A 26,490-nucleotide genomic window follows, 5' to 3' on the forward strand; every position below is an offset into this window, starting at 1 on the left:
CAGCACTGCCAGCATGGAGCCCAATGCGACGAATTCATGAACCGTGAGATCATGACCTGAGGCGAAACCAAAAGTCAGACACTTAACCGACTGAGCCACCCAGGCACCCCTAAGTGTCCGACTCTTGATCTCAGCTCAGGTCTTGGTCTCAGGGTCATGAGTTCAAGCCCTGCATTTGGCTCCATGCTGGACATGAAGCCTACTTTAAAATAAAAAATCGGGAGAAGCTATGAACAGACATTTCTCTAAAGAAGAAGACATAGATGACCAGAAGACAAATGAAAAGATGCTCAACATCACTCATCATCAAGGAAATGCAAATCAATGTGTATCAAAGCTATACAATGTGACATCACCTCACACCCTGATGGAGTGTGAATGGCTAAATCAAACATCAAAAACACAGGAAACAAGTGTTGGTGAGGATGTGGAGAAAAAGGACCCCTCTTACAAACTAGTGAAGTGGTGGGAGTGCAAACTGGTGAAGTCACTGGAAAACAGCATGGAGGTTCCTCAAAAAATTAAAAATAGAACTACCCTACTATCCAGGAATCACACTACTAGGTTATTTAGCCCCAAAATAGAACCCAGGGTGCCTGGCTGGCTCAGCTGGAAGAGCATGTGACTCTTGACCTTGGGGTCATGAGTTTGAGCCTCATCTTGGGCATAGAGATTACTAAAAAAAATAAATAAAACTTTAAAGAAATGCAGGAACACTAATTCAAAGGGATACATGCACCTCTATGTTTATTGCAGCATTATTTACAATACCCAATCTATGGAAACAGCCCAAGTGTCCATCAACAGATGAATGGATAAAGGAGAAATGGTATGCATATAATGGAATATCATTCGGCCATAAAAAAAAAAAATAAGGGGGGATGAAATCTTGCCATGTGCAACAACATGGATGGAGCTAGAGAGTATTATGATGCTAAGTGCAATCAGTCAAAGACAAATACCATATGATTTCACTCATATGTGGAATTTAAGAAACAAAACAAACGAACAAAGGAAAAAAGAGGGAGAAAGAGAGAGAGAGAAGGAAACCAAGAAACAAGCTCTTAACTCTAGAGAAGAAACCAATGGCTACCAGCGGGGAGGTGCGTGGGGGGACAGGAGAAATAGGGGATGAGGATTAAAAAGCACACTTGTCATGATGGAAGAAAAAAGAGTTTTCAAAATTCCAAAACACCTTCATTAAAAGATTCGTTGCAAAAAGGCAAATGAGATCTCACAGTTCCTACGACTGAGCCCCGTGTTGGGATCTGCACTGATAGCCTGGGATTCTCTCTCCCTTCCTCTCTCTCTGCCCCTCCCCCATTCATGCTCCCTCTTGCTCTCTCAAAATCAATAAATTAACTTAAAAAAAAAGGCAAATGAAAAATTAAAGACACAAGAGGTACCTAAAACAAAACACTGTAAGACTGATGTAACCCCTGCTGCTCCCCTCTATCCTTCTTTATTTGAGTACTTAATGCTAGTAATCCCCCACCTGAATTGTCTTGCCCCTCTGAAGAGACTACAAGACTGTAAACAAAAGTCAGCCAAGGGGACACCTGGGTGGCTCAGTCAAGCCCCTAGCTCTTGATTTCGGCTCAGGTCATGATCTCATGGTTTGTGGAATCGCAAGCTGAGCCTCAGCCTGGAGTCTGGCTCCGTGCTGACAGTGAGGAACCTGCTTGACATTCTCATGCCCGCCCCCCCCCCCCACCCCCCCGGCCTGGTGTTTGTGCGTGCTCTCTCTCTCTCTCTCTCTCTCTCTCTCTCTCTCCCCCTCTCAAAATAAATAAATAAAACGTTAAGGGCACATGGGTGGCTCAGTTGGTTAAGCTCAGGTCATGATCTCACAGTCCATGGGTTGTAGCCCACGTTGGGCTCTGTTGCTGACAGCTCAGAGCCTGGATGGAGCCTGCTTAGGGTTCTGTGTCTCCTTCTCTCTCTGCCTCTCCCCTGCTCATGCTCTGTCAACTCTCTGTCTCTCAAAAATAAATAAATAAACATTAAAAATATTAAATAAATAAATAAAACATGTTAAAGCTTTTTTTATAAGTTTATTTATTTATTTTGAGAGAGAGAGACAGAGGGCAAGCAGGGGAGGGGCCGAGTGAGAGAAAGACACAGAATTTGAAGCAGGCTCCAGGCTCCAAGCTGTCAGCACAGAGCCCAACATGGGGCTCTAACCCACAAACCCTGAGATCATGACCTGAGCCGAAGTCAGCTGCTCAACCGACTGAGCCACCCAGGTGTCCCAATAAATAAAACATTTTTTAAAAAGTCTGCCAAATGAGTGATCTTAGAGACGCCCCCACACTATCCTCACAAGAGGCTCCTGTCTGGACCCCTCCCAGAGTTGATGAAACTCTATGGGACTTTTCTGGTAAACTGCTATGTTATTCCCTTCAACAGCCAAGGGAAAACTAAATTAAAACTAATGGAGAAATTCTAGTAGATACCAGAGCTACAGATGGGATCCTGGAAAAACTGGCAGAGTCAGCTAAAGATAAGGATTCCTACCAGGGTCAGCTGTTCTGTATCTCTGACTGTAGTACCAAGTAGAGACAGGAAAATAAAATATCTTTTGCTCCCTCTTTGGGGCCACCTCTTACGTCTAAGGGGTTGTTCAATACTGCCAAGAATATTTACTGTTTGTCCTAGCTGAACACTGGTAAGATGTTTAAAAGGGTTCCTTTTGGGGCGCCTGGGTGGCGCAGTCGGTTAAGCGTCCGACTTCAGCCAGGTCACGATCTCGCGGTCCGTGAGTTCGAGCCCCGCGTCGGGCTCTGGGCTGATGGCTCAGAGCCTGGAGCCTGTTTCCGATTCTGTGTCTCCCTCTCTCTCTGCCCCTCGCCCGTTCATGCTCTGTCTCTCTCTGTCCCAAAAATAAATAAACGTTGAAAAAAAAATTTAAATAAAAGGGTTCCTTTTAAGTTTTTCTCTCCTTTGCGCTAAAATACAACTTTGTGCCCAGAGTGGGTGGAGGAACAACTTGAAGACAATGTAATTAGATGGCCACAGAGGCTTCTTGCTATCATTTAAGTTACAACCCAATTCCTTGGGGGAATTGAAAGCATCTGCCCTTACCTTCTCTAGAAATAGTTCAAATTCCACCTCTTTTACCCATCCCCAAACCTCCCCTATTTATCTCGAAAGGCTTGTAGGAACTGCAAAAACGTGGGGCCTTAGAAAACAAAAATTCTTCTTAGGGGAACTTGCCTTCTTTCCCTGTGCCTTTTCGATGTAAGTCTTGTACCTTATCTACAAACTTAAGGCAGGTAATTCTTATCTATAAAAGGGAGAGAAAGGTTATTTGGGACTTGGGCAAACGTCAAACTATTGTATTTGCCACTAATGTGAATAAAAAGCGTTAGCCATCTGACCAGGTGATCCTCACTTTTTCCAGCTGTTCTTTTATAAGCTAGTAAGTTTTGTATTATCATACCTGTCTCATGGTAGTAATTTTAAAATGAAAACTATGAGGTTTCTGTGTCTGTCTGTATGTTTACATCTGTCTGTATGTATATACATGTTATATATAGATGTGTGGTATTTTCTACCTCCAGAGGGTATTATCAAAATTCATTTGTGGAGGAGCTCTATTTAATTGGGCTAAAGAAAATTAAGTGCCTTTATGAATTATATGTTCATAAAATTCTTAGGAATGTGATAAAAAATGAAAGCGAGTGTTTTTCAGGTTCACATGATCTGAGGGAATCTTTAGTAATTAAAAGCTAGTTTAAGGTTGTTGGTTTAATTAAAATAGGCATGTCTTTAGAATTATCAACATTAAGGGGCGCCTGGGTGGCTCAGTCAGTTAAGCAGCCGACTTCTGCTCAGGTCATGATCTCAAGGTTTGTGGGCTTGAGCCCCACGTCGGGCTCTGTGCTGACAGCTCAGAGCCTGGAGTCTGCTTCAGATTCTGTGTCTCCGTCTCTCTGCCCTTCCCCCACTCGCACTCTGTCTCTTAAAAATGAATAAAACATTTAAAAAAAAATTAGAATTATCAACATTAAAAACAATGCAGACATACAGCTTTTATTCTACCTGAGTTTACTAGTCAAATAAGTTCATGTTATCTCTGTTGAAAAACTTGTCAGCGAGAAAAAATAACCTGGTGTGATGAAATTTTTATAATTAACCTAAAAATAATTGTTGAGAACAAGTACATTAAAAAAATTTTTTTTCAACGTTTATTTATTTTTGGGACAGAGAGAGACAGAGCATGAACGGGGGAGGGGCAGAGAGAGAGGGAGACACAGAATCGGAAACAAGCTCCAGGCTCTGAGCCATCAGCCCAGAGCCCGACGCGGGGCTCGAACTCACGGACCGCGAGATCGTGACCTGGCTGAAGTCGGACGCTTAACCGACTGCGCCACCCAGGCGCCCCGAGAACAAGTACATTAAATAGATGTGAGATAAAAGTTTTTAGGTGAATTTTTGATAGTTTCCCCAAATCTTTTCAGTAACCTGAAACCTTAAAGTTTTACAAGTTAAATTAACTGATGGCTAGTCATTAAATGTCTATATCATTTCTAAATCAGATAAGATACTGAAACATTAATTACTGAACATAGGTTTATTCACTTTTGGCTTCCTTTTTACAGAGGAACTACAGATATTTGCATGGATTAGTAAAACATGTTTTGTGCCACATTAAGAAATTTACTATGAGAAAGCATATGTTTCTAGAAATTAGAAACATTTACTAAGCCATAGAATGCTAATGTGAAGAACACGGTTGCTTACTTCAGTTTCTGCTAGAAACCAGGTTTCTAGGGGCTAAAACAGTCTAATATATGTAATTAAAACTACTTGAAATAATAAGGGAAACCTCTCCATGTGCAAGGAGAGTAGGATGTGTGTTTTTGGTAAAAGAAGGTACAGTAACAGGGCAGCTGGGTGACTCAGTTGGTTAAGTGCCCAATTCTTGATTTAGGCTCACATCACAAGCTCATGATTTATGAGATTGAGCCCCACCTCCGGCTCTGCCCCGGGCATGGACCCTGCTTAAGATTCTTTCTCCCCCTCTCTACCTCTCCCCCATGTATGTGCTCACATGAGTTCTCTCTCTCTCTCTCTCTCTCTCTCTCTCTCTCTCTCTCTCAAAAAAAAAAAAAAAAGTATGGTAAAAGAAAAAAGGGAAATGCTTTTTTTGTTGAGGGCAAAGAAAGTAATTTTGTCCTAAAATGAGGCTTCGGTTATTTAAATGTTATGTTTCACAGAAATGACCAGATTTCTTTGTCAATTCCATTATCATGAACTCTCATCAGATCTTTAACACTGAGCATTTTTTAAAAGTCTTCTGTCATTTACAGACGGTTTATGTTTTACTCAGATGCTTTTGCAGAAGTTTATCTACAAAAGTGCCTCATCAAGAAGATTCTTTGAGGGGGGCCTGGGTAGCTCAGTCGGTTAAGCATCCAGCTTCAGCTCAGGTCATGATCTCACAGTTTGTGAGTTCCAGACCTTCACTGGGCTCCCAGCTGTCAGTGTGAACCTACTTCCGATCCTTTGCCCCTTCCCCCACCTGCGCGCGCTCTCTCTCTCTCTGAAAAATAAATAAACATTAAAAAAAAATTTATTGAAAGGACCCTGTCCAGTACAGTTTCTGATAACTTTTAGATAAAAAAATGAACTAGGTAAGAGTCTCTAGAATTAATGGAAAAAAAACTGGATTCAAGCAAGAATTAATAACATGAGACTTAATGAGCTGAGGAGAGGATTATAATTTTTATGACTTCTTAATTGAAACATTGCTGGTTCTTTAATGTTTTATTTTTCCAGATTGAGGAAACTTTTTCACTTAAGTCATTTATGACCTATAGCAAGTTAGTAAAGTATGCCTTTGTAAACACAGATGAAACATTTACTTTCTCTCTCTACTCAATCCCACCAGGATTTGAAAACTCTTGAGTATTCTTTTTATGACAAAATAGTTATTTACATAAGTTTAATGAGAATATGTTCTCCCTTGTAACAGGACATACACGGAAACATTGGTTATATTACCAAAGCTTTGACTGGAATGTTCTATTTAAGAGAGATGGGCATAGACTCAGATATGACCAGACAGCTTTGAAGAAATAAGGTTGACTTTAAGGAACTAATAAAGCTTCTTGGAAAAATTGACCTTGTATCTTGTTTATAAGGTTCCAGCAAAACAGTCTTAAAAAAAAAAAAAAAGCAGCTTATATGGTAAACTGCCATTCTTGCCACACTTATGTAAATAACCAGACCAACTTTAATGCAAACAAATATGTTTTACCGTGATTATTATTTTTTTTAATATATTTTTTCAACGTTTATTTATTTTTGAGACAGGGAGAGACAGCATGAACGGGGGAGGGTCAGAGAGAGAGGGAGACACAGAATCTGAAACAGGCTCCAGGCTCTGAGCTGTCAGCACAGAGCCTGACGCGGGGCTTGAACTCACGGACCATGAGATCATGACCTGAGCCGAAGTTGGATGCTTAACCGACTGAGCCACCCAGGCGCCCCTTACCGTGATTATTTTTGATAAAAATTGGGATAATCGTAGAGAGAAAAATGACGTTTGTACCTTCTGTCCATACTAGATTCTAATCCTGTTGTCTTTGAGGTTTTCTTATACACCGGACTGGGTCCTGAATTCTTCTCTTTCCTCAACTATCTGGCTACAACTCTCCAAACTAACATTTCCAATTTGCTTTCCTCCTTTTGATTTGGAATCACGAAGAACAAAGACTGCCTTTGAATCTCCTTGGTTGGAGCTAGGAATCTCCTTCCTTACCTAGCTGGCAGCCAAACTTCAGGGACCTGGGCCTTGGGTACATGTTTTACAGCTGGAGAAGTCTCCTCCTGCCATTTGGCCCTCTGCACATCAAAATCTTTGAGCTGGAGACCTCAAAATCAAATTGTCTAAGAAGAGAAGTAGCTGACATTAAGGTAAGCTTCTTCCACCCAAGAAGCCAGATCAAGACTTCATACTTCAACTGAACACGAAACTCTTTATTCTTCTCTTTCTTTCCTTTACTCTGGCATTGGCTTGGAAAGGTAACACCATCGTCTGTATCTCGCAGGCAATGTCTAAGTGGGAGTAACCCTTCAGACTGCTGGATTTGTCATGAAAAATTTTGATCTGTCCATGATGCTGGAAATGCCCTGGTCCATTTCCCTGTCTCTGGTTAACAATCCCAAACCTGGGAATCTTGCATCCAGGTTCTGTACAAAGAAAGGGACACAAAGCAAGGGTAATCAGAATGAAACCACCTGTGTGGTCTACAGAGCCTTAAATTTTACCGGTCTCCACAGACTCAAACAGGAATTACCAGGAGGCATTTGTGACTCAATATTAGCTTGGTAGATGGATCAGTGTTTCCCCTGGCTAGTAGTAAATGCAAATGAGGCTACAATCAGGAACTTCTCATTAACCCTTGAAAGTATTGCAGAACCCAGTGTGAAAATAATAACAGCTGCCCAACAAAAATCTTTAGATTCTCCTGTCAAAGTTATTCTTGATAATAAGACAGATCTTAATTATCCTTTAGCTGAGCAAGGAGGTGTCTGTGCTGTGGCCAACTTCACTTGCTGTGCTTGGCTTAACACTTCTGGGGAAGTTGAATCTCAGGCACACAAGATCATTGAGCAAGCCACTTGGCTTTAAATGATCTCTTTTAATGGGGTCTTTTAATGCTGATTCTTTAATGGGGTCCTTCTTTGACTTATTTGATTTTTATTGGTTTGGGTCTTAGGGATCATGACTCCAAAGAACACTCCAAACATTGGGAATTATCCTACTTACAATAATCACAGAAGTTTCCCTGGTGCACTGTATCCTCTCAAAGGCTTGGAATACATGTTTGCAGCTGCTAACCACCAAACAAATGATCTCCCTGGGACTGGAACATCAGGAAAGTAACAAAAGGAACAACAAACTTAAAAGTCAGTGAACCTGAAGTTATAACCTGTGCGTATCATGGAGATTTGGGAGAAAAGTCATGACCTGTGAGTACCAAAGAATCAGCAGAAACTTCAAGAACTTCAGAGTAGTAGCTGGGAGTGGCACAAATGCCTTAGATTTTGATCACATCTCTCAGTTTAGCCAACAGTCGTGATCAAAAGAGGGGAACTGTTAAAAAAGAGCCAACAGGCCCAAAATGGAGTCACTTATGCTAACCCCCACATCAGCAAACCAAGACTTAAGACCTAACCTAATTACATTCAGCTTCTCCCAGGAATATAACCTTTAATGAGTCAATCTGGAATTATCTGGTCAGCACTAGTGAGGAAATCTGCCTGATAGACCTGTTCCATGCACTTATGCAGGTGATCCTGCCTGAAACAATGCACTCTTTGCTAACAAGCTTTCTTTTCCAACCCATTTTCTGCCTTTAAAGACCTTTCCTTTCTACAGTTCTTTGGAGCTCCTTTCTATTTGCTGGATGGGATGCTGCCCAACTTATGAATCATTGAATAAAGCCAATTAGATCTTCAAATGTACTCAGCTGAATTTTGTTGTTAACACATTGTGTATCATTTGGATGGTTTTAAATGTTTACCATGTATCTGTATTACTTTTTTGAATCATTTTACTTTGAAATTAATAAAAATAAATAAAGTCTCAGGTGATGGGCGTGGAGGAGGGCACTTGTTGGGATGATCACTGGGTGTTATATGGAAACCAATTTGACAATAAATTATATTTAAAAAATAAAAATAAAAAATACAGCCTCAGCTGAAAGTCTGCTTATTTCAAGAAATTTAGCAGAATAGATTCTAGGACAAGAAAATCACTTGCTGGGTTTGTGGGAGTTGTTCTGAGCTCTGCCCAAGGATGAAAATTACATAATGGGCACCGGGATCCCACAGGCCAGGGAAGGACGCAGGTTAGTTTCATCACAGAGTTCTCTTTAAACAGGGACATGAGGGAGAGGACATGGGCAGGCAAAGGGCAGTTGACCTGCTTGGTGTGTCTTTAACAGAAAGAGATCAGGAATTGGGGGTTTTGTTAATTTTAGGGAATGGCTTTGGGTCACTAAAGATCCAGCCCAATGTTCCCCTTTTTCTCATGTCCAAACATGAAGAGTGGACATGGGTGTCTGAACTGTCACTCTGGGAGCCCAGCAAGAATCTCCTTGGCAAAAATAGAGGACTTCCTCCCACTGGACAGAGAGGCAGGAAGAGGAGACATCTGTTTTCAACAAAGATGGTTTTCTATGCACTGTGGCTAATTCAGTTTGCACTGAGGATAACTTTCCACAGGAGAGCCTAGGCCTGAAGGTTGAAAGACCAAAGCTCTAGCCCCAGTTCTGCCTCTCATGGGGCACAAACTCGGGGCAGGGACTTCTTCCTGGGTCTCAGTTCCCTCACTAGCAAAATCAGAGTCTTGGACTGGAGCCATATTTCCCAGACTTCAATCATTCACATATCTTACACATGATTTTGTCCAAATCTGCCTGTCCTATTAATGTAACATCTTTAAATGCATTAAATGCATTCACTTTTTTGGATTAAATGAATTTATTTTATTTATTTTCTTATTAAAAATTTTAAATGTTTATTTATTTTTGAGAGAGACAGGGTGTGAGTCGGGGAGGGGCTGAGAGAGAGGGAGACACAGAATCCGAAGCAGGCTCCAGGCTCTGAGCTGTCAGCACAGAGCCGGACATGGGGCTTGAACTCATGAACCGTGAGATCCTGACTTGACCTGAAACTGGATGCTTAACTGACTGGACCACCCAGGCACCCCTAAATAAATTTATTTTATTATTTTACTTTATTTTTTTAATTTTTTAATGTTTATTTTTCAGAGAGACAGAGCGTGAGCAGGGGAAGGGCAGAGAGAGAGGGAGACACAGAATCCGAAGCTGGCTCCAGGCTCGGAGCTGTCAGCACAGAGCCCGACTCAGGGCTCAAACCCAAGAACTGTGAGATCATGACCTGAACCGAAGTCAAGGCGCTCAACTGATTGAGCCACCCAGGCACCCCTACATAAATTTATTTTAAAAGAAAAGTTTATATCACTATAATAAACAGAAAGTCGATACCATTTGATATAACCAGAAGGCAACTATTTAAAAAAACTAAAAATAATAAAAACAACGTTATTATAATTATCACTTAAAGCTAACCCTTGAGCCCATTGATTAATTAATCTTAATAACAGAAAGAGAATGATAGACATCACATAGCTTCTGATGTGATTAACTTGGTAGTACAAAACACTACCTATGAGGTGATCTTATCAAAAAATTAAATATGAACTTGATCAAGTCTCTAGATTTAATCATCAATCTATAGGAGATTCAAGGGACAGAGGAACATGGTGTTAAATAACACCATGGGAATGTAGCCACCCCCTATTCAAACATGCAATACTCCGCAGGACAATTGCCTCGCTTCTTCAACCAATGAGTTGCAAGAGGCAAAAAAATCTGAGGGAGTAAATATATAAATTCAAAAGGATTTGAGGGACATATCAATCAAACACCATGCATACATTTTCATCTGGATTCTGATTCAAATAAACCAACTGTAAAAATAATATTATGAGGTAATTGGGAAAATTTGATCACAGACTGGATATTTGTCATCATTAAGGGATTATTTTAAATTTTTAATTAAAAGTAATGTGTGTATTTTAATTAAAATAAAACTGTGGTTATGCTCTTTCATTGTTTTTTGGGGTTTTTCTGTGGATATGTTTTTAAAGAGTCATTACATTTTATGGGGCGCCTGGGTGGCTCAGTTGGTTAAGGGTCCAGCTTTGGCTCAGGTCATGATCTCACGGCTCATGAGTTCAAACCCTGCTTCGGCGTCTGTGCTGACATCTCAGAGCCTGGAGCCTGCCTCAGATTCTGTGTGTCCCTCTCTCTCTGCCTCTCCCCTGCTCATGCTCTCTCTCTCTCTCTCTCTCTCTCTCTCTCTCTCTCAACTAAAATGAACGTTTAAAAAAATGTAAAAAAAGAATCATTACATTTTAGAGATACATACTGAAGTATTTACAGATTAAATGACACCATGTTTGGTGTTAGCTATAAAATAACGTGGTGGGGCATTGGGGGTGTAGATGAACCATTAATTGACCATGAATTGATCATTGTTGAAGCTGAGTGTGCTATGTGGGGGTTCATTATATAATTATTCTACTTTTATAGATGCTAAAATTTTCATAATTAAAAAGATGCTCAAAATAAGCAAAAAGGGTCACCTAGCTGGCTCAGTCAGTGGGGCATGCAACTCTTGACTTGGGGTTGTGAGTTTGAGCCCCACACTGGGTGTAGAGATTACTTCAAAATAAAATCTCTAGGGGCGCCTGGGTGGCGCAGTCGGTTAAGCGTCCGACTTCAGTCAGGTCACGATCTCGAGGTCCGTGAGTTCGAGCCCCACGTCAGGCTCTGGGCTGATGGCTCAGAGCCTGGAGCCTGTTTCCCATTCTGTGTCTCCCTCTCTCTCTGCCCCTCCCCCGTTCATGCTCTGTCTCTCTCTGTCCCAAAAGAAATAAATAAATGTTGAAAAAAAAATTAAAAAAAAAAAAAACAAAATAAAATCTCTATAAAAACGTAAAAATCATAAAAATAAGCAATGAAATACAAGCAGTGATAAATCTAATAAACTTTAAAATAAAAAATATATATATTTACAGGGGTGCCTGAGTGGCTCAGTTGGTTAAGTGTCTGACTCTTGGTTTTGACTCAGGTCATGATCTCACGGTTTGTGGGTTCAAGCCCTGCATTGGGTTCTGTGCTGACAATGTGGAGCCTGCTTGGGATTCTCTCTCTCTCCCTCTGTCTTTACCTCCCCCCTCCCTCCCCCCAAAAAAGAAAAATATGTATATTTATAAAAATACATTCCATGCCGGTGAGGTTTTTCTCATATGATGCTTCTCTTCAAACATGTTGAATTTAGAGGCCAAACATACAAGAAAAGAAGAGTTATTTAAAGAAGAGTACAGGAGGGCAAACCTTAATGTGACTGTAAAACTCCTTTATTGCAAAACAGTTGCAAAATACTTCTTAAAAAGTATTGAGATCTTAATTCCTTTTACTTTAAAAGGTAAAAAAAAAAATCCTTCTGTTGCTTTTTTTTTTTAATTTTTTTTTTAACGTTTATTTATTTTTGAGACAGAGAGAGACAGAGCATGAACAGGGGAGGGGTAGAGAGAGAGGGAGACACAGAATCTGAAACAGGCTCCAGGCTCTGAGCTGTCAGCACAGAGCCTGACGCGGGGCTCGAACTCACAGACCGTGAGATCATGATCTGAGCCGAAGTCGGACGCTTAACCGACCGAGCCACCCAGGCGCCCCGCTTCTGTTGCTTTTAATGGAAGTAAACAACACATCATCATGGGTCTGTAACAATAATATCCATGAAATTCAAGGTTATTTTTCTGACATCCGTTAAAATAAGTCTGTTCATATTAAAATCCTGAAACGATAACAGACCACCAAAAGCCATTCCCTCGGCCACCTGCAGTTGGCCCAGGGAAGCTCTGGACTGAGAGAGAGTCCCTGAGTCTCTGTCAACCCCAACCCCCTGGGATCAGAGTTTACTAGGAGCAGGGCTCTGACACCAGGAATGTTCAGGCCATAGTGTTTTTCTCACCCGATGAGGAGCTGGGCCATCCTACCTGTAAGGCAAAAGATGGGGTTCTGACTTTCCACAATCTTGACCTGGGAAGAAAGTTTCCAGGTGAAGGTCATGTACTTCTTCTGGGATGCTTGGCAGGGCAGCTCTGCCGTGCCTCCTGCCTTCCCCAGCACCACTTCCTTTCCCTGAGGGACAGCTGCTTCGAGCATCACTAGACAGAAAAGGGGGAAGTCAGGCCTCAAGACTGTTACTGCCCATCCTTCACCCCATCCCCCCACCTTTGCATTTCCCAATCAGCCCCTCCCCGCTCTGGGACCCCAAGTCTGAGCACTCACCCAACTGCAGCACCAGGAGCAGGTGCCTAAAAGCGGCTCCTTGATTCATTGTGGTCTTGCTGAGGCAGGCAAGGTCCCCGGCTTTCGTGCACAAAGGGCAGGGCCTGAGGGAGATAATAATTATCAGTCAACAGGCATTTGTTGGGCCTGAGGCACACAGGGGTGATATGCACTTGTATGGGTGATATGCACCCATACAGCCGAGCCAGGGACCTAGATGCCCATACTTGTAAACAGACGGCCACCAGTACACGCCACACGATGCTGTGCCCAGGCTGGGGGTGAGTTCTCTGCCAAGTGGAATCAGGAAAGAATTCACAGAGAAGGTGGCAAGTTGATGGGGGTGGAGACAGGGGGGACCAGGCCAGGTCATGAAGGTCCTTGAACACCATGCTGGGATGCTGGGCCGTGACCCTGGGGACTAGGGAGCCAGTAAAGGATTTTATGTCAAGAAGGACATGATTCGGGGCATCTGGGTGGCTCCGTTGGTTAAGCATCCAACTTCGGCTCAGGGCATGATCTCACAGCTTGTGGGTTCCAGCCCCACATCGGGCTCTGTGCTGACAGCTCAGAGCTTGGAGCCTGCTTCGGATTCTGTGACTCCCTCTCTGCCCCTTCCCCACTCATGCTCTGTCTCTCTGTCTCTCAAAAATAAATAAACATAAAAAAAAAAAAAAGAAAGAAAGAAAAGTTGTTGGGGCATGTTGGTGGCTCAGTTAAGTGGCTAGCTTAGGCTCAGGTCATGATCTCAGGGCCCCGCATCGGGCTCTGTGCTGACAGCTCAGAGCCTGGAGCCTGCTTCAGAATCTGTGTCTCCCTCTCTCTCTGTCCTTCCCTGCTCATGCTCTGTCTCTCTCTCTCTCTTTCTCTCTCAAAAAAATAAACATTAAAAAAAATTTTAAGTTGTTATTAAAGAAATAATAAAGGATGATTCAATTTGCAGATTGTTTCAATTTGCAATTTCTCAGCTCCTCTAAGAAAGACAAGTTGGAGGAGGCTGAGCCCAGGAGGCAGGATTGCAACAATCCCGGTGAGAGAAGACAGGCCTAAACTCGGACAACTGAGAACTATGGATATGTGGAAAAAAAAGATTGCCTTGAGGAGCACATCTGAGGGAAAATTCTCAGAACTTGGAGCCAGGTGCAGTGTGCAGGGTGAGGGAGAGAGGAAGCAGAGGATATCTCCCTGCTCACTGTCAGACCAACCCTGTAAGGCCTCCGAGAGAAAGCAGAAAAATGATATTTCAGCGTTGGTTTCTGGGAGCCCCTGAGATGGTTAAGACCAGGGGAAGGGAGGCGGGAGGGGTGTAGACAGGCTCTGAATGGACTCTGAACAATAGGCAGCCCTAGGTTACAGCAACGACTCTCAAAGTTTGGTCCCTATCAGCCGGTGCCAGGGTCACCTACCAACTTGTTAGAAATGCAAATTCTCAGGCCCCACCCCAGACCTGCTGGGTCAGAAACTGGGGGTGGGTCTAGTCGGCTGTGTTTTCACAAACCCCTGGGTGACTGGCACAGGCTAAAGTTTGCAAACCATGAGTTAGATGGAAAGGAAAGGGGAGGGGCACCCCACCTGGCAGCAGGGGGGCAGGCAGGGGGGCAGGCTGCAGGGTTGTGCTCTGGGCTGGGGGTCTAGAGGGGGCTCAGGAAGCGAGGTGGTGGGATGAGGGAAGGGCTTGGAGGCCTGATCGAGAATCCTGACAGGTAGGCTAGAAGGTCAGGGCTTGGTTCTGCAGGTGATTGGGAGGAACGGCTGACTTTTGAGCAGAGACGTGACATGGTCTATGTGGAGCTTTAGGAAGGGGACCAGATGACATGGAGGGAGTGGAGACTGGGGGAAGATGATATCTGGAAGGTGGGCAGGAACAGGGCTCGTATCTTTGAGCTCCCCCTCCAGACTGTAAGTGGGCCTCAGAAAGGTGGCTGCTTTGGGAGCAGTGTCAGCGCGAACCTGGTCCAGAGCTTGGCAAGATGAGATCCCGCACCCAGATGTGTTTTTCTCTCCCCGTCGTCCAGCCTTTGCTGTATGAGTGCTGCAGCTAGCTGCCCAGTCTGAACTCCCACAGCACCCAGGTGACACCCTCGAGGGCACGTTCCCTCTTCCACCTCATGATGCCCTGATTCGGGTTCCCATCTCTCCCCCTCGACGCTTGATCTCTTCCAGATGATAGTCCAGCCAGCCCCCGGACTTGGGGCGGGACTTGGGATGTGTTTGGTTAACTTAAACTAACTTGAATTGCATGGAGGAGGGAAAATCATTGATTTCTTCTTTCTGTACTCAACATATTAATTCTGTTACTAAAGTGGGTCATTTAAGGGCGTGTACACACCCAACCCTGGCCTGGATGAAGCCAAATCATCCAACCCGTGCTACCTGTTCTTGTGCGCCCCCCCCCCCCCCCCCCCCCCCACCCCTGAGCCACTCTCCATCCTCTCTGCCCTGCCCTCTACAAGGAGGCTGACCTCTGCAGACTCTACTGCCCAGGCTCCCTTGTCTTCCTGCTACTAGTTGGGGTTGGCTAGTGGGAAGAACCCACAAGAGATGGGAGGGTCAAGGAAAAAGGTTGGGGTATTTTTCCTACTCTGTTCCTACTGTGGCATACTTTCTGGCAATGGCTATTCTCCCTCCCTCCCCCTTCCTCTCCCCATGCCTCAGCTATAGCTCCTGTCACGTGGCCCTTTATCCACAGCTCACACCCTCACTGGGTTCCAGAAACATCATTTCATTCTTGCCCCTCCAGGACCCTGCCTGCTACTGCTGATGCCTGTGTGCCTCCACGTGCTGGCTGGTTCCCCCTTCACACCTCTGTAAATAACCCCCTTCCTGCAGTCTCTGAACCATCTGAGGCAGATTCTGTTTCCTGTTGGGCACTGACCCATGAGAGGGATGAAGTACTCAGATGGGTTCTGGGGTCCTGGGCCTCCTAATGAGGTTTCAGGGAAGATAGAAAAAAGAAAAATCCTTCTCCAGTCACTCCATCTGCCCGAAAGAGGAATTTCCCAGGGCCTAACACAAGGTAGGGGCTTGATAGAATTTTTTTTTAAGGTTATTTATTTTTTCAGTAACCTCTAAACCCAACTTGGGGCTTGAACCCGTGACCCCGAGATCCAGATTTGCATGCTCTTCTGACTGAACCAGACTGGCACCCCTGATCGAATTTTTTTTTTTTTTTTGTAACCAGGGAAATAGGAAGTGAAGAGATCAAGAAGGTTTCCAGAAAAGGAGAAAAGAGGCTAGTCATGGGTGCAGTTGTTTACAAGTGAGCATGGGGCACGGGGGTGCTGAGGGGAAGGCTGCGGGGAGACAGTGCAGTATATTTAAGAGTGGTTCCCACTGTCCCCCAGTCCCAGACTCACTGTCCTTCGTGAGAAGAGAGTATAGGAGTCTCTGGGATATCCCTTCCCTGGGGTCTAAATTCAGTGTAGATGCCTCGGGAAGGCTAGGGACCTTTTGACCCTTCCCCAAATGGTGGTCATCTCTTTCCCACACCAGGATCCTAGGGTCTGTGCAGAGGGCCACCTCCCCGCCTCCAGCTCCTTATACTGTGCCAACTCAACCAGGGTTCAGCTCGGTGGAGGAGGCTATGGGTTTCCAGCTGCTGCTTGCTTTGGTAACTTGGGCTTCCGCTGCCGCCCCAGAGAGCTGGCTTTTGATTCCCACTTCCTCATCCTCCCCAGAGGCGCTCTGCCCCAGTACAGTAGCATCCTGTACACCAGAGCCACTTGAGAGAGGCTGGGAGGGCTTGCTGGTCCCCCAGGTCCTGGCATCTCTCTTTCCCTCTCCCTCTTTCTCTCTCTTCTTATTTCTCCGCTCACATCTGTGCACTTCTGTCTCTGTGCCTGTCCACACTGATGCCTCCTGTCTTCAACTCCCCGCATCTGTATCTCTCTTCCTCTCGGCCTCATATGCCAGGAACCAATTCTGGCTCTGTTGGTCTTGCCTACAGTGCCCCTTGCCTCTCCTTTTTCATCTCCGCCTCCAGGGGCCACTAAGCTCTAGCCCCTTTGTGCCTATAAACAGGCATCCAGGCCTCTGGCAGGAAAGCAGCTTTCAACAAGCTTTGATGTGAAGGGAGCCTGCAGAGCACAGCCTGGAGCCGAAGGTGGAGGCAAGGGGGATGGCTGTAGGGTGGACGAAGGGAAAGGGAGAGATTCTAAGAAATGCAGAGGTCCTAGGGGAGGATGACTGAGGATGAGAGGGAAAGAAGGAGGTAGGGAGAGACCCAGAGCAGCTCATTCAAGCAGCAGCTAGCTACACTCCACACAATGCCCAATCCCACACCAGGTCCAAGGCTCTACAAACCAGATCGAGTTGGAGGGAAAGAAATGAAGACATTGTAGAAGGCAAGACACATGCCCAGAGCAGTAGACCAAAAAAGATCAAAAGAGACTAAGAGAACCATGAACCAAAATGGCAACACACACACTCGCAAACTCTCAGAGCCCTTGAGGTTCCTGTTGCCCTTGCCCTGGCCCCCCAGATGGGATGAGGAGAGAGACTGGGGAGAGGAAGAGGGCACAGCCCCACCACAGCAACAGTCTGTGGTCTCACAGACACTTTCATCTTCCCCCCAGAGCCCCCAGCCAGCCCCTCAAGCCCCACCACCGGGGGATGTGCCCCCCCACTGCATACACCTCTCTCCTGCTCATTGGCTTCATATAAACTTCCTAGAGACCATGACCCTCTAGGGGACCCTTGTGGTTGAGTGGTTGCAACCTCCGCCATCCTCTTCTTTGCCTCAGATGCCCACGTGGGGGGAGCCGTGCCCTCCCTCCTTCTCCTATCTCCTCCAAAATGTGTGGAACGGAGCTCGGCCTTAGAGCCCTACAAACCCAGGCCCCTGTCTGCCCCCTCCCAGCACCCACCCCCTTCAAAGTTAGTTCATTCAACATTTATTGAGTGTCCAAAATGTGCAAGGCCCTTGGTCTACTGAGCCCCCCTCATTGCCACCTTACCATTATGGCCAGGATCGGGGCGTAAGATGTTACAAGGCTTCTGCCTAGAACCACTTGGTGATGGGGGAGTTTTTATTTTGACGTAGACCTCTTCTATATAAGTGCCCCTCCCCCAAACTGAAAGAAGGAAATTATGTCAGGAGTTCTCTCTGACCCTGTCCTCTGGGAACCCTTCATCTGAGGTTAAGAGGGCGGCCATTTTGTATGAGCCCACAGAATCGAACACAGCACGAGAAATTATTTTGTCAAAATATGAAATGGAGTGATCTCCCCCATCAGGTTTTACTCTCAGCCTTGCACCCCTGAACATTTAGGGACATTCAGGAAGAGCTAGCCCACCCAGAGGGAAATCTTTTGAATTAGCAATAGTAAGGCCTTTCTATTTGGAGGAATCTGACTGTACGGAGGAGGTCCCTCTCCCAGCCTAAGTCTAGAAGAGAAGGCAGAAGACACCTGGGGGACAGTGCTGCAAGGCCATGGAGGTCTTAGGAGAGGGAAAAGGACAGAGAGAGTGCCGGTGGGAGGGGGGAGTTGCACAGGGCATAGCATCTTGAGGAGTACCCCCTCCTGCATCCCCCCCAACACCCTACCAAGCTCAGCGCCTGCAAATCCTTTTCTAAACCCCATAGCCTCCTTTTTTAGAGCAAAGGAGACATCTAAAACTAATCTCTTAGAACCAGTTTTTCTAATGACGTACTTACCTAAGAATATGTATCTATCACTTTTATAGCACTGCATACCTACGAGCTCGGTTTCAACCCTTTTTGAGAATTTTGCTAATCCTTTTAAAGCTCATGGAAATGGACATATTGTTCAAAAGTCCTTTAAAAATGCCCCAAAGTAGACAAAAATGTAGAAATACCGATAGACAGAAAAGATAGTTAAAGGAGGCTACCTCAGTCACAGGGCTTATGAAATGCTGCAACGGTTTCTGGTGCGAACGTGGGGAGGTTGCATCTTTGGGAAAATTGATTTCAGGCGAATTGCCTCTAGACCGGATTCCACTTCTCTCATTTTCTTGTTTTTCCTTTGTTGCCTCTTTTCATTTCCGTTTTTTTTTTTTTTTATAGGCATCCTTCCTCCTTAACATGTATTTACTCTTGCTATTCCTTTCCCACCCCTTCTTCCCTCTTTTCTCTCTCTTTCCTCTCTCCCCATCTTCATCTCTTCCAGTGCCCCCTTGACTTGTTGCCTCCCATGGCCTTTCTCAGCCCAGTGTGGCCTCGGGTCTCCATGTCGTCTCTGATCTCGCAATCCAGCTCAGCACCCCTCTGAGGAGCCCCTTCTGCGCCAGGCCCTGAGCTGCACAGAGTGGGATGCAGATTGAAGTTTACCATCACCCCGGCCTCTTGAAGCTCCCAGTTCCAGTGTGGAACACAAGAGAAGGTGGCCTGAGTTGTGGACAGAGGACTGGGAGTCCAGAACTTTCCAGCACATCTGCTGCCACGTTCCCCCTCCCCTTCCCAGACCCACGGAAAGGCATGGAGCTGAGTCGGTCCATCTTACCCCTGGGCCTGTGTCTTTCTTCCCCTCCGGCTTCTCGCACAGGTGTGTCTATGTGAAGGCTGGGTGCTCCGCAACCAGGAGCCCACCCAGGAGAGCGCTTGTGACTTCTGCAGAGACGTATGTACACGGAGAGACAGGAAGCCTGGTGGTGAGGTTCCTCCACACCCCAGACCTGGGCCAGCCCTCAACGTCACCATGTTGGGCTGGGGTCCCCACCCCCTGCCTCTCAGGGAAGATGTCAAAGTAAAAATGCCAAAGTCAAGGGGAAAAGTTAAGCAGACTGAGGCTGGAACATAGTGTCTCTGCACTTCTCGTTGCAAAAAAATAAAAAGCCCACATGATGTTGTAATGTGATTTGGGCTTCAGGGAAAGAAGTAGGAAGGGAGTGGAGGGAGGGCACAGAAGGTAATTTGTGGAAAGCGCCAGACAGCTTCTCACTCTAGGGCCCTGAGGGCATTTGTTCAGTGGCGTGGCACCAGAGGCATGATACGTGGTTCAGTGTGGCAGAGAGGGCCTGGGCTGAGAGGAGGGTACCTGAGACCTGCAGAGTGACCCCCAGAGTGACCATGGACCAGACCCTTTTCCTCTGGACCTTTGTCTCTGGCAGGCCCTCAAGTGTTCCTCTACCCAGGTCTCTCTCGAGCTCCAGATGTGTAGATCCATCCATCCATTGGACATCTCCACTTGGATGCTCACCCCACATAGCAAACCCAACATATCCCAAGCTACATTTATCGCCTGCTTCCCACTACCCTCCAGATCAACTTCCTGCAAGTCCCCCACTCAGCAGGGGCTTTGCCACCTATCAGCTGCTCACGCCAAATAAACTGGGTGACTGGGTGTAATCTCTGACTCCTTCACCCACCCCCTCCCATGTGTTTATTTACCATTTCCTGTGGATGTTACCTTCACACTATCTCAGAAGTCTCTCCAAGTCACTCTGCCCAGCTACCACCATCCCATCCCCAGGTTACCACCCTGTGCCTGGACAACAGCTCCTGCCTCCTCACCAGCCTTCTGGTCTCCCCATTCTGTCTTCCTATAGGCCACCCTCCTCACAGCAGCCTGAGTGAGCATGTAAATACGCACAGGTGACCATACCCTTTCCCTATTAACAAAAAAGTGGCTAGTTGAGCTTGCAACTCCAACAATTAATGCAGGCGCTTCTAACTTGAGACAACATTGTGATTCATTTGCAGCAGAAAGGCATTGTGCTACATCTCATTTTATAACACGGTGTACTGAAGGTTTGAGAGTCAATAAAATTAATATTTGTTGCTCATCAGAGGCATTCTTAAGTGAAACTGGCAGCAATATTTTTATTCTTTTTTTTTTTTTTTTTTCTGCAAATGCCTGGTGGTGAAGAACACAATGACTATAGCATGGTTTGGCTCCGCTGCCTTGTTTTGTGCTAAGGCAGCGTTCTAGCCCAGATTGCTTTTGCAACATCATTGGAATGTCAACATAGTGACAAAAGCCAATAATGCCCTATTATTTTTATGAAAGTAGCTTGACCTCAAAATCTCCCTGCAAGGGTCTCAGGGACCCCATGGGCTACGGTTTGAGAACTGCTAATCTTGGAAACCTGTGTTCATTCTTTAGCTCTTCACTCTGTCTCGGCACAGACTTTAGTTGTCCCCCAAATGTTTTCTCTTTCTTCCTTAGTAACGGAATCCTCCCTTCTTAGCTGAGCTCATGGCTGCCCAGATTTAAGTGATGCTTAATCGTGGCCTCCCTTGCCTCTGGATTTGGCTAAATGACTCAATCTTGGTCAATGGATGTAAGTGCAAGTGTTAGGTGCAACTTCTAAGGACTGTCTTTCCAGGGAGGGTGTGTGTCCTCCTCAGGCTTCATCCCCTTCCTACAGGCTTGTTTGCTGTAGGGCCTGCTTTTCTCATTTACATTACCTGGCAGAGGTCCTAATAGGCATTTATTCTTCTAACCCCTGATCTAATCCAGTTCTGCCCACTCATTCACATATTCAGCAAGTTGCATGTTTGTTTTTTTTTTTCTCAAGATTTTGTTTGTAAGTAACCTCTCCACCCAATGTGGGGCTCGAACCCACGATCCCAAGATCAAGAGTCACATGCTCTACCCACTGAGCCAGCCAGGCGCCCCTACTCAGCCAGTGTTAGGTGTCTTCCCGGCCCAAGGGACTCTGTGGGTGCTGGGGATGTGATAAGGCTGACACGGTCACCCCTCCGGCTTGTGTCATAGACCCTAAACCATTAATAATGCCATCACAATTGGACAAGTGCTACCAAAGAGAAGCTCAGAGTCCTGGGATCTTATCAACTTATTTCAACTGGGAGATCAAGACAGGCTTCCCTGGGAAGTGCGTATCAGAGAGCGTGTGCTCTGCTGCAAGTGGAGGAACAGTCAACATAAAGTCAACAGCCCCTGGCTGTTGAATACTTAGGCTAAAGGTGATTTCTCAAAGAGGTCTGGAGGCAGGTGCTTCAGGGGTAAGGGAGGTGAGGGGGCACCCCGCTGTACCCTGCAGCAGGATTTGTGTGTCTGGATCTTGTTGCTTCGCCATCCTCGGTACGTGACCCCTCGTTTCCCTTAATAAGGGAAGACCTCCCAGGCCCCCGTGCTTCTTCGCCTTTGCAAGCACTTGTCCAAACATAATCATTATGAAATTACTGCTTAGAGTCTGTCTGGCAGGCTCGAGTGGTAAGTCTGTCTGACTTAGCACCCAGCAGAATGCCTTGGGCCTGGTAGACCCTTCATACTTATTGAATCCTTTGTTAAAAATATTGAATCGTATTGATATTTATGGATGTTAAATGTGTTGTGGTAAAAGACGAACACCGGAAAACTTACCCTGTTAACCACACTGAAGCCTACAGCTCTGTAGCATTAAGTACACTCATGTTATTATTATACATCTGTCTCCAGAACTTTCTCATCTTCCCCAACTGAAGCTCTGGACCCTTTAACACTGACTGCCCATCCTCCTCCCCTCGCCCCTGCCTGTTGATTCATTTTTGAGTGAATTACTGGAAAGCAAGGATCACAAAATCAAACGCCTACAGGAACCTGCTAGGTAATACAAGTGAGAAAGCAGGTTGACTGTAAACAGTAGGGAGGGGTGGGGACCGAAGGAAGTTGGCAGGGGGCAGGGAGGGGGCTACTGGCCTCATCTAATGAGAGCAGCCATGGACCACACAGCTCCAGCTGATAGGAGAGGTTGCACCAGAATAGGTGAACCCAGACTAGCCGCTCTACCAAAATGTCAAGGGAAGGTGGAAAAAACAAACATTTCTATAATATCCCCTAACTCTAATGTTGGTGACAAATTTTCTGTTGTTGTTCTAACCCTGAGTAAGTCAAACAAGGCATTCCAAGGACTGGATCTAGCTTAGGGCCACCAATTTGCAAGCCATGGACCCAATGGACGGTGGGATGCCATCCAGCTCTTGGGTCTGTGACCTTGTCAGCCCGTGATGATAGATCCTCAGGAGTCAACAGGCCCCAAGAACCTGGCTCTCCCTCTGGTTTCCACGAGAAACGATAACAGAAAGAGAGAGGAAGTTTATGTTGAACACTTAGGACCGCCATGTGCTTGATATGGCGATATATTTTATTTAAGCCCCACAGCCATGATAGGGTATAATTATTATTCTCTAGGTCATACAGATGTGGAAACTAGGCTCAAAGAGTTTAAGAAAATTGTTAACAGTCACAGAGCTATTAACTGTAATTGCTGGAACTGGGATTCCAACTTACCTACTGGGGCCCCATCCCTGGATTGTCCCCCTCATCCCACTGCCTCTCCTCTGCATTGAGAAAGGCCAAGATGGGAGCACCTGGATGGCTCAGTTGGAAGAACCTGCAACTCTTGATCTTAGGGTCATGAGTTTGAGCCTAAGTTGGGGGGTAGAGATTACTTAAAAATAAACAAATAAATTGAAGAAGAAGAAGAAGAAAAAGCAAAGGCCAGGATGATGGCTAAGAGAAGTCTTCTCCCATGGTGACAGAGGGGTATGAGGCCAACAATCACATTTGGGGCTTCTGAGACTTCACACTACCACGATCCCTCATATGTACGGAGTGATTTTCCATTTTCAAAGCACTTTCATGTACATTAGCACAGGCCAGACTTTTTGGTAGGTATTACTATTCCTACGGTAGGTATTGTTTTACAGAAGAAGAAACTGAAGTTAAGTTGTCTGCTCCATCATAGGCCTATACCCATGGACCATGGGGATTTCCAGAAGAATCCTGCTTCTTGGCAGAGAGCTATTTTTGCTGCCTGTATTCTGTCTCCAGACTGGAGGAGGGGAAGGAGGCCAAGGCAGGCGAAAGATGGGGCGCATCGTGGACTGCTAATGGAGTGTCGGGGACCAGGCTGTTGGAGAAGGGGTAGGGCAGCCTGTGGAGTAGAGAGTTGGAAGCCACAGGTGCAGTCTTGTGGTGGCCTCCTTACCAGAAACATCTGCAGCTTCACTGACGCCCTCCGCAAAGGGGGCTGGGGGCAGGGCTTGGAGATGGGGGAGGTACCGGAGGGGCGACAGAGGCTGTTCTTTGGGAAGCAGGGTCTTGGAGGGCTGCCCCACCCCCAGCCCAGCCATATTGTCCCTAACACCATGACCACTTTTGGCAACTCTGAGGGAGGTTCCTGGGCCTCCCACACCCCATGGGAGGTCTGAGTAGGCAAATTTCACAGTCTGGCCTGGGCTCAGCCAGCTGGCACCTGCAGCCCTTGAAGAAACTGCCAGCTACAGAGTGGAGCAGCTGGAACCTATCCTCACCCCAACCCCCTTCCCTTCAAAGGGTTAACTCCACCTGGGGGTGGGCCTGAGCAGGGACACCTAAGCTCTTTGCTCACCTCCTTTGGTGGGGGCTAGGGGGGCAATAGCAAGGGCTCAGGCCTGAATCCTAACACCTCTGCCTGTCGGGGGAAGTGGGGCAGGGAAATTTCTGGGCCTGCCCTGCCCCAGGGAGATGAGAAGACCAGACCGAGGGTGGGGGACACCCGGCAAATGTGACCATGGGTATGAATGAGCACAACATGGCCTCTTGCCTAACACACTTGACTTGGCAAGGCCTTGGACCTCATTTGGCCTCCAGAACTTCTGGACAGTAGACACTGGAGGAGGCTGTTGGGCCCACTGCAGAGGCTAAGGGTGGAGGAACTCAGAGCTGCTCCTTCTCCTCATTTGGCCTCTCTTTCAGACACTGTTCCCCCATGAGAGCCAAGCTATCATAAGCAAGATGGCCCCCAATGATTCCTGCTACCTCCAGTTCACGCCTTTATGTTGTCCCCTCCCACATTGTACCAGCGCTGGCCTGTGTAACCAATAGAATAGGGCAGAAGTGATGGTATATCACTTTCCAGATTAGGTTTTAAAGACATGGCAGCTTTTATCTTGGCCACTCTCTTCCTCTGGGAAAGCCAGTTGCTATGTGGTGAGCAGCCTTATGAAGAGGCCCACACACCAGGGCACCTGGGTGGCTCAGTCGGTTAGGTGGCCGACTTCAGCTCAGGTCATGATCTCACAGTTCGTGGGTTTGAGCCCCGCATCAGGCTCTGGGCTGACAGCTTGGAGCCCGCTTCAGATTCTGTGCCTCCCTCTCTCTCTCTGCTCCTCCCCCGCTCATGCTCTCTCTGTCTCAAAAATGAATAAACATAAAAAGAAAAAAAATGGAAGAGGCCCACACAGGGAGGAACTATAGCCTCTGGCCACCAGCCACCTGAGGGAGGCTTTTTGGAAGCAGATCCTCTAGCCCAGACAAAGCTTCAGATTGACCATAGCCCTGGCCCACATCTTAACAACAGCCTCACAAGAGATCCTGGAGCCCGGGTGCCTGGGTAGCTCAGTCAGTTAAGCGTCCAACTTCAGCTCAGGTCATGATCTCGAGGTCTGTGAGTTCAAGCCCCATGTCAGGCTCTGCGCTGACAGCTCAGAGCCTGGAACCTGCTTTGGATTCTGTGTCTGCCCCTCCCCCACCTGCTCTCTGTCTCTCAAAAATAAGCATTAAAAAAGAAAACTACTCAGCTAAGCTGCTCTTAACTTTCTGACTATGTGAGATCATATGTTTATTGTTTCAAATTACTAAGGTTTGGGATGATCTGTTATGTAGCAGTAGGTAACAAATAGAGCTTCTGTCCTCTTTAACAAGGGTTTAAGATGAGCCCTCACCTCAGCCCCCACCAAAGGTTCCTGAGTTCCCTGCCTCTTTCATGCCCCTTCCCCTCAGGACCTCAACCTGGAACACTGGTTTATCAATAAACTTGGAGATGCAAGATGAATTCACCTAGCTCCCTGGGAGAGTTAAGAGGACAGCAAAAGGCAGGGAGGGAGGAGGTGCCTGGGTGGCTCCGTCAGTTGAGCCCGTTGGGCTCTTGGTTTCAGCTCAGGTCATGGTCTCATAGTTCATGAGTTCGAGCCCCACATTGGGCTCCATGCTCACAGTGTGGAGCCTGCTTGGGACTCTCTCTTTCCCTCTCTCTCTGCTCCTCCTCCTCTGTCGGTCTCCCTCTCAAAATTAATTAATTAATTAATTAAAAAAAAAAAAAAACATAAAGAAGAAGAGAGGGGTGCCTGAGTGGCTTAGTCAGTTAATCCTCCAACTCTTGATTTTGGCTCAGGTCATGATCTTGTGGTTGGTGAGATCAAGCCCCGTATCAGGCTCCATGCTGAGCTTGGAGCCTGCTTGGGATTCTCTCTCTCCCTCTGCTTGTCTACACTTTTCCCCTACTTACGCTTTCTCTCAAAATAAATAAAAAAAAAGAGAAAAAGAGGTCAGCAGAACAGTCAGTGGTTATCCTGCTGGATGCAGTGGGGGGAGGTTGGAGGAGCTGAAGGGGCAGTAGGGATGTGTCACCCCTAGGAGAGACTCCACAGAGGAGGGGGTGAGAATGAATAAAAGGAACCCTGTATGCACAAGCCCCATGCCCCCTCCTCCTTGTACCCTTTGCTCTTCTCTTCCTTAGTGGGTAGAGGAACAAGGTGGCCTTTCACTCTGCTTCTGTCCCCTCCTTGTCCCCTTCATTCAGGAGCATGGGGAAGTCCCCACATAGACGACGGTGAATCCTTGATGACTACTCTCATAAGCCCAAAGGGCATAGGATGTTACCCAGTAGAGAGGAAAATTGCCACCCACAGAACTTTCCAGGA

At 46.3% G+C, this 26,490-nt stretch overlaps 1 protein-coding gene across 1 annotated transcript in view; it reads right to left on the reverse strand.

The window, feature by feature from the left end:
- Positions 1–19,487, reverse strand: part of CD4 (CD4 molecule) — a 45,310-nt gene extending 25,823 nt beyond the window's left edge. The window contains exons 1-3 of the mRNA XM_040462676.1: positions 19,364–19,487; positions 12,903–13,006; positions 12,608–12,778 (exon numbers count right to left, since the gene is read on the reverse strand). Of these exons, the coding sequence (XP_040318610.1) occupies positions 12,608–12,778; positions 12,903–12,951 (220 nt within the window). The 5' untranslated portion in view covers positions 12,952–13,006; positions 19,364–19,487. The remainder of the gene's footprint in view (positions 1–12,607; positions 12,779–12,902; positions 13,007–19,363) is intronic.
- Positions 19,488–26,490: the final 7,003 nt, after the last annotated feature.

The sequence above is a fragment of the Herpailurus yagouaroundi genome, unplaced genomic scaffold (genome assembly GCF_014898765.1).
Source record: "Herpailurus yagouaroundi ecotype Mexico unplaced genomic scaffold, PumYag 355, whole genome shotgun sequence".
NCBI lineage: Eukaryota > Metazoa > Chordata > Mammalia > Carnivora > Felidae > Herpailurus > Herpailurus yagouaroundi.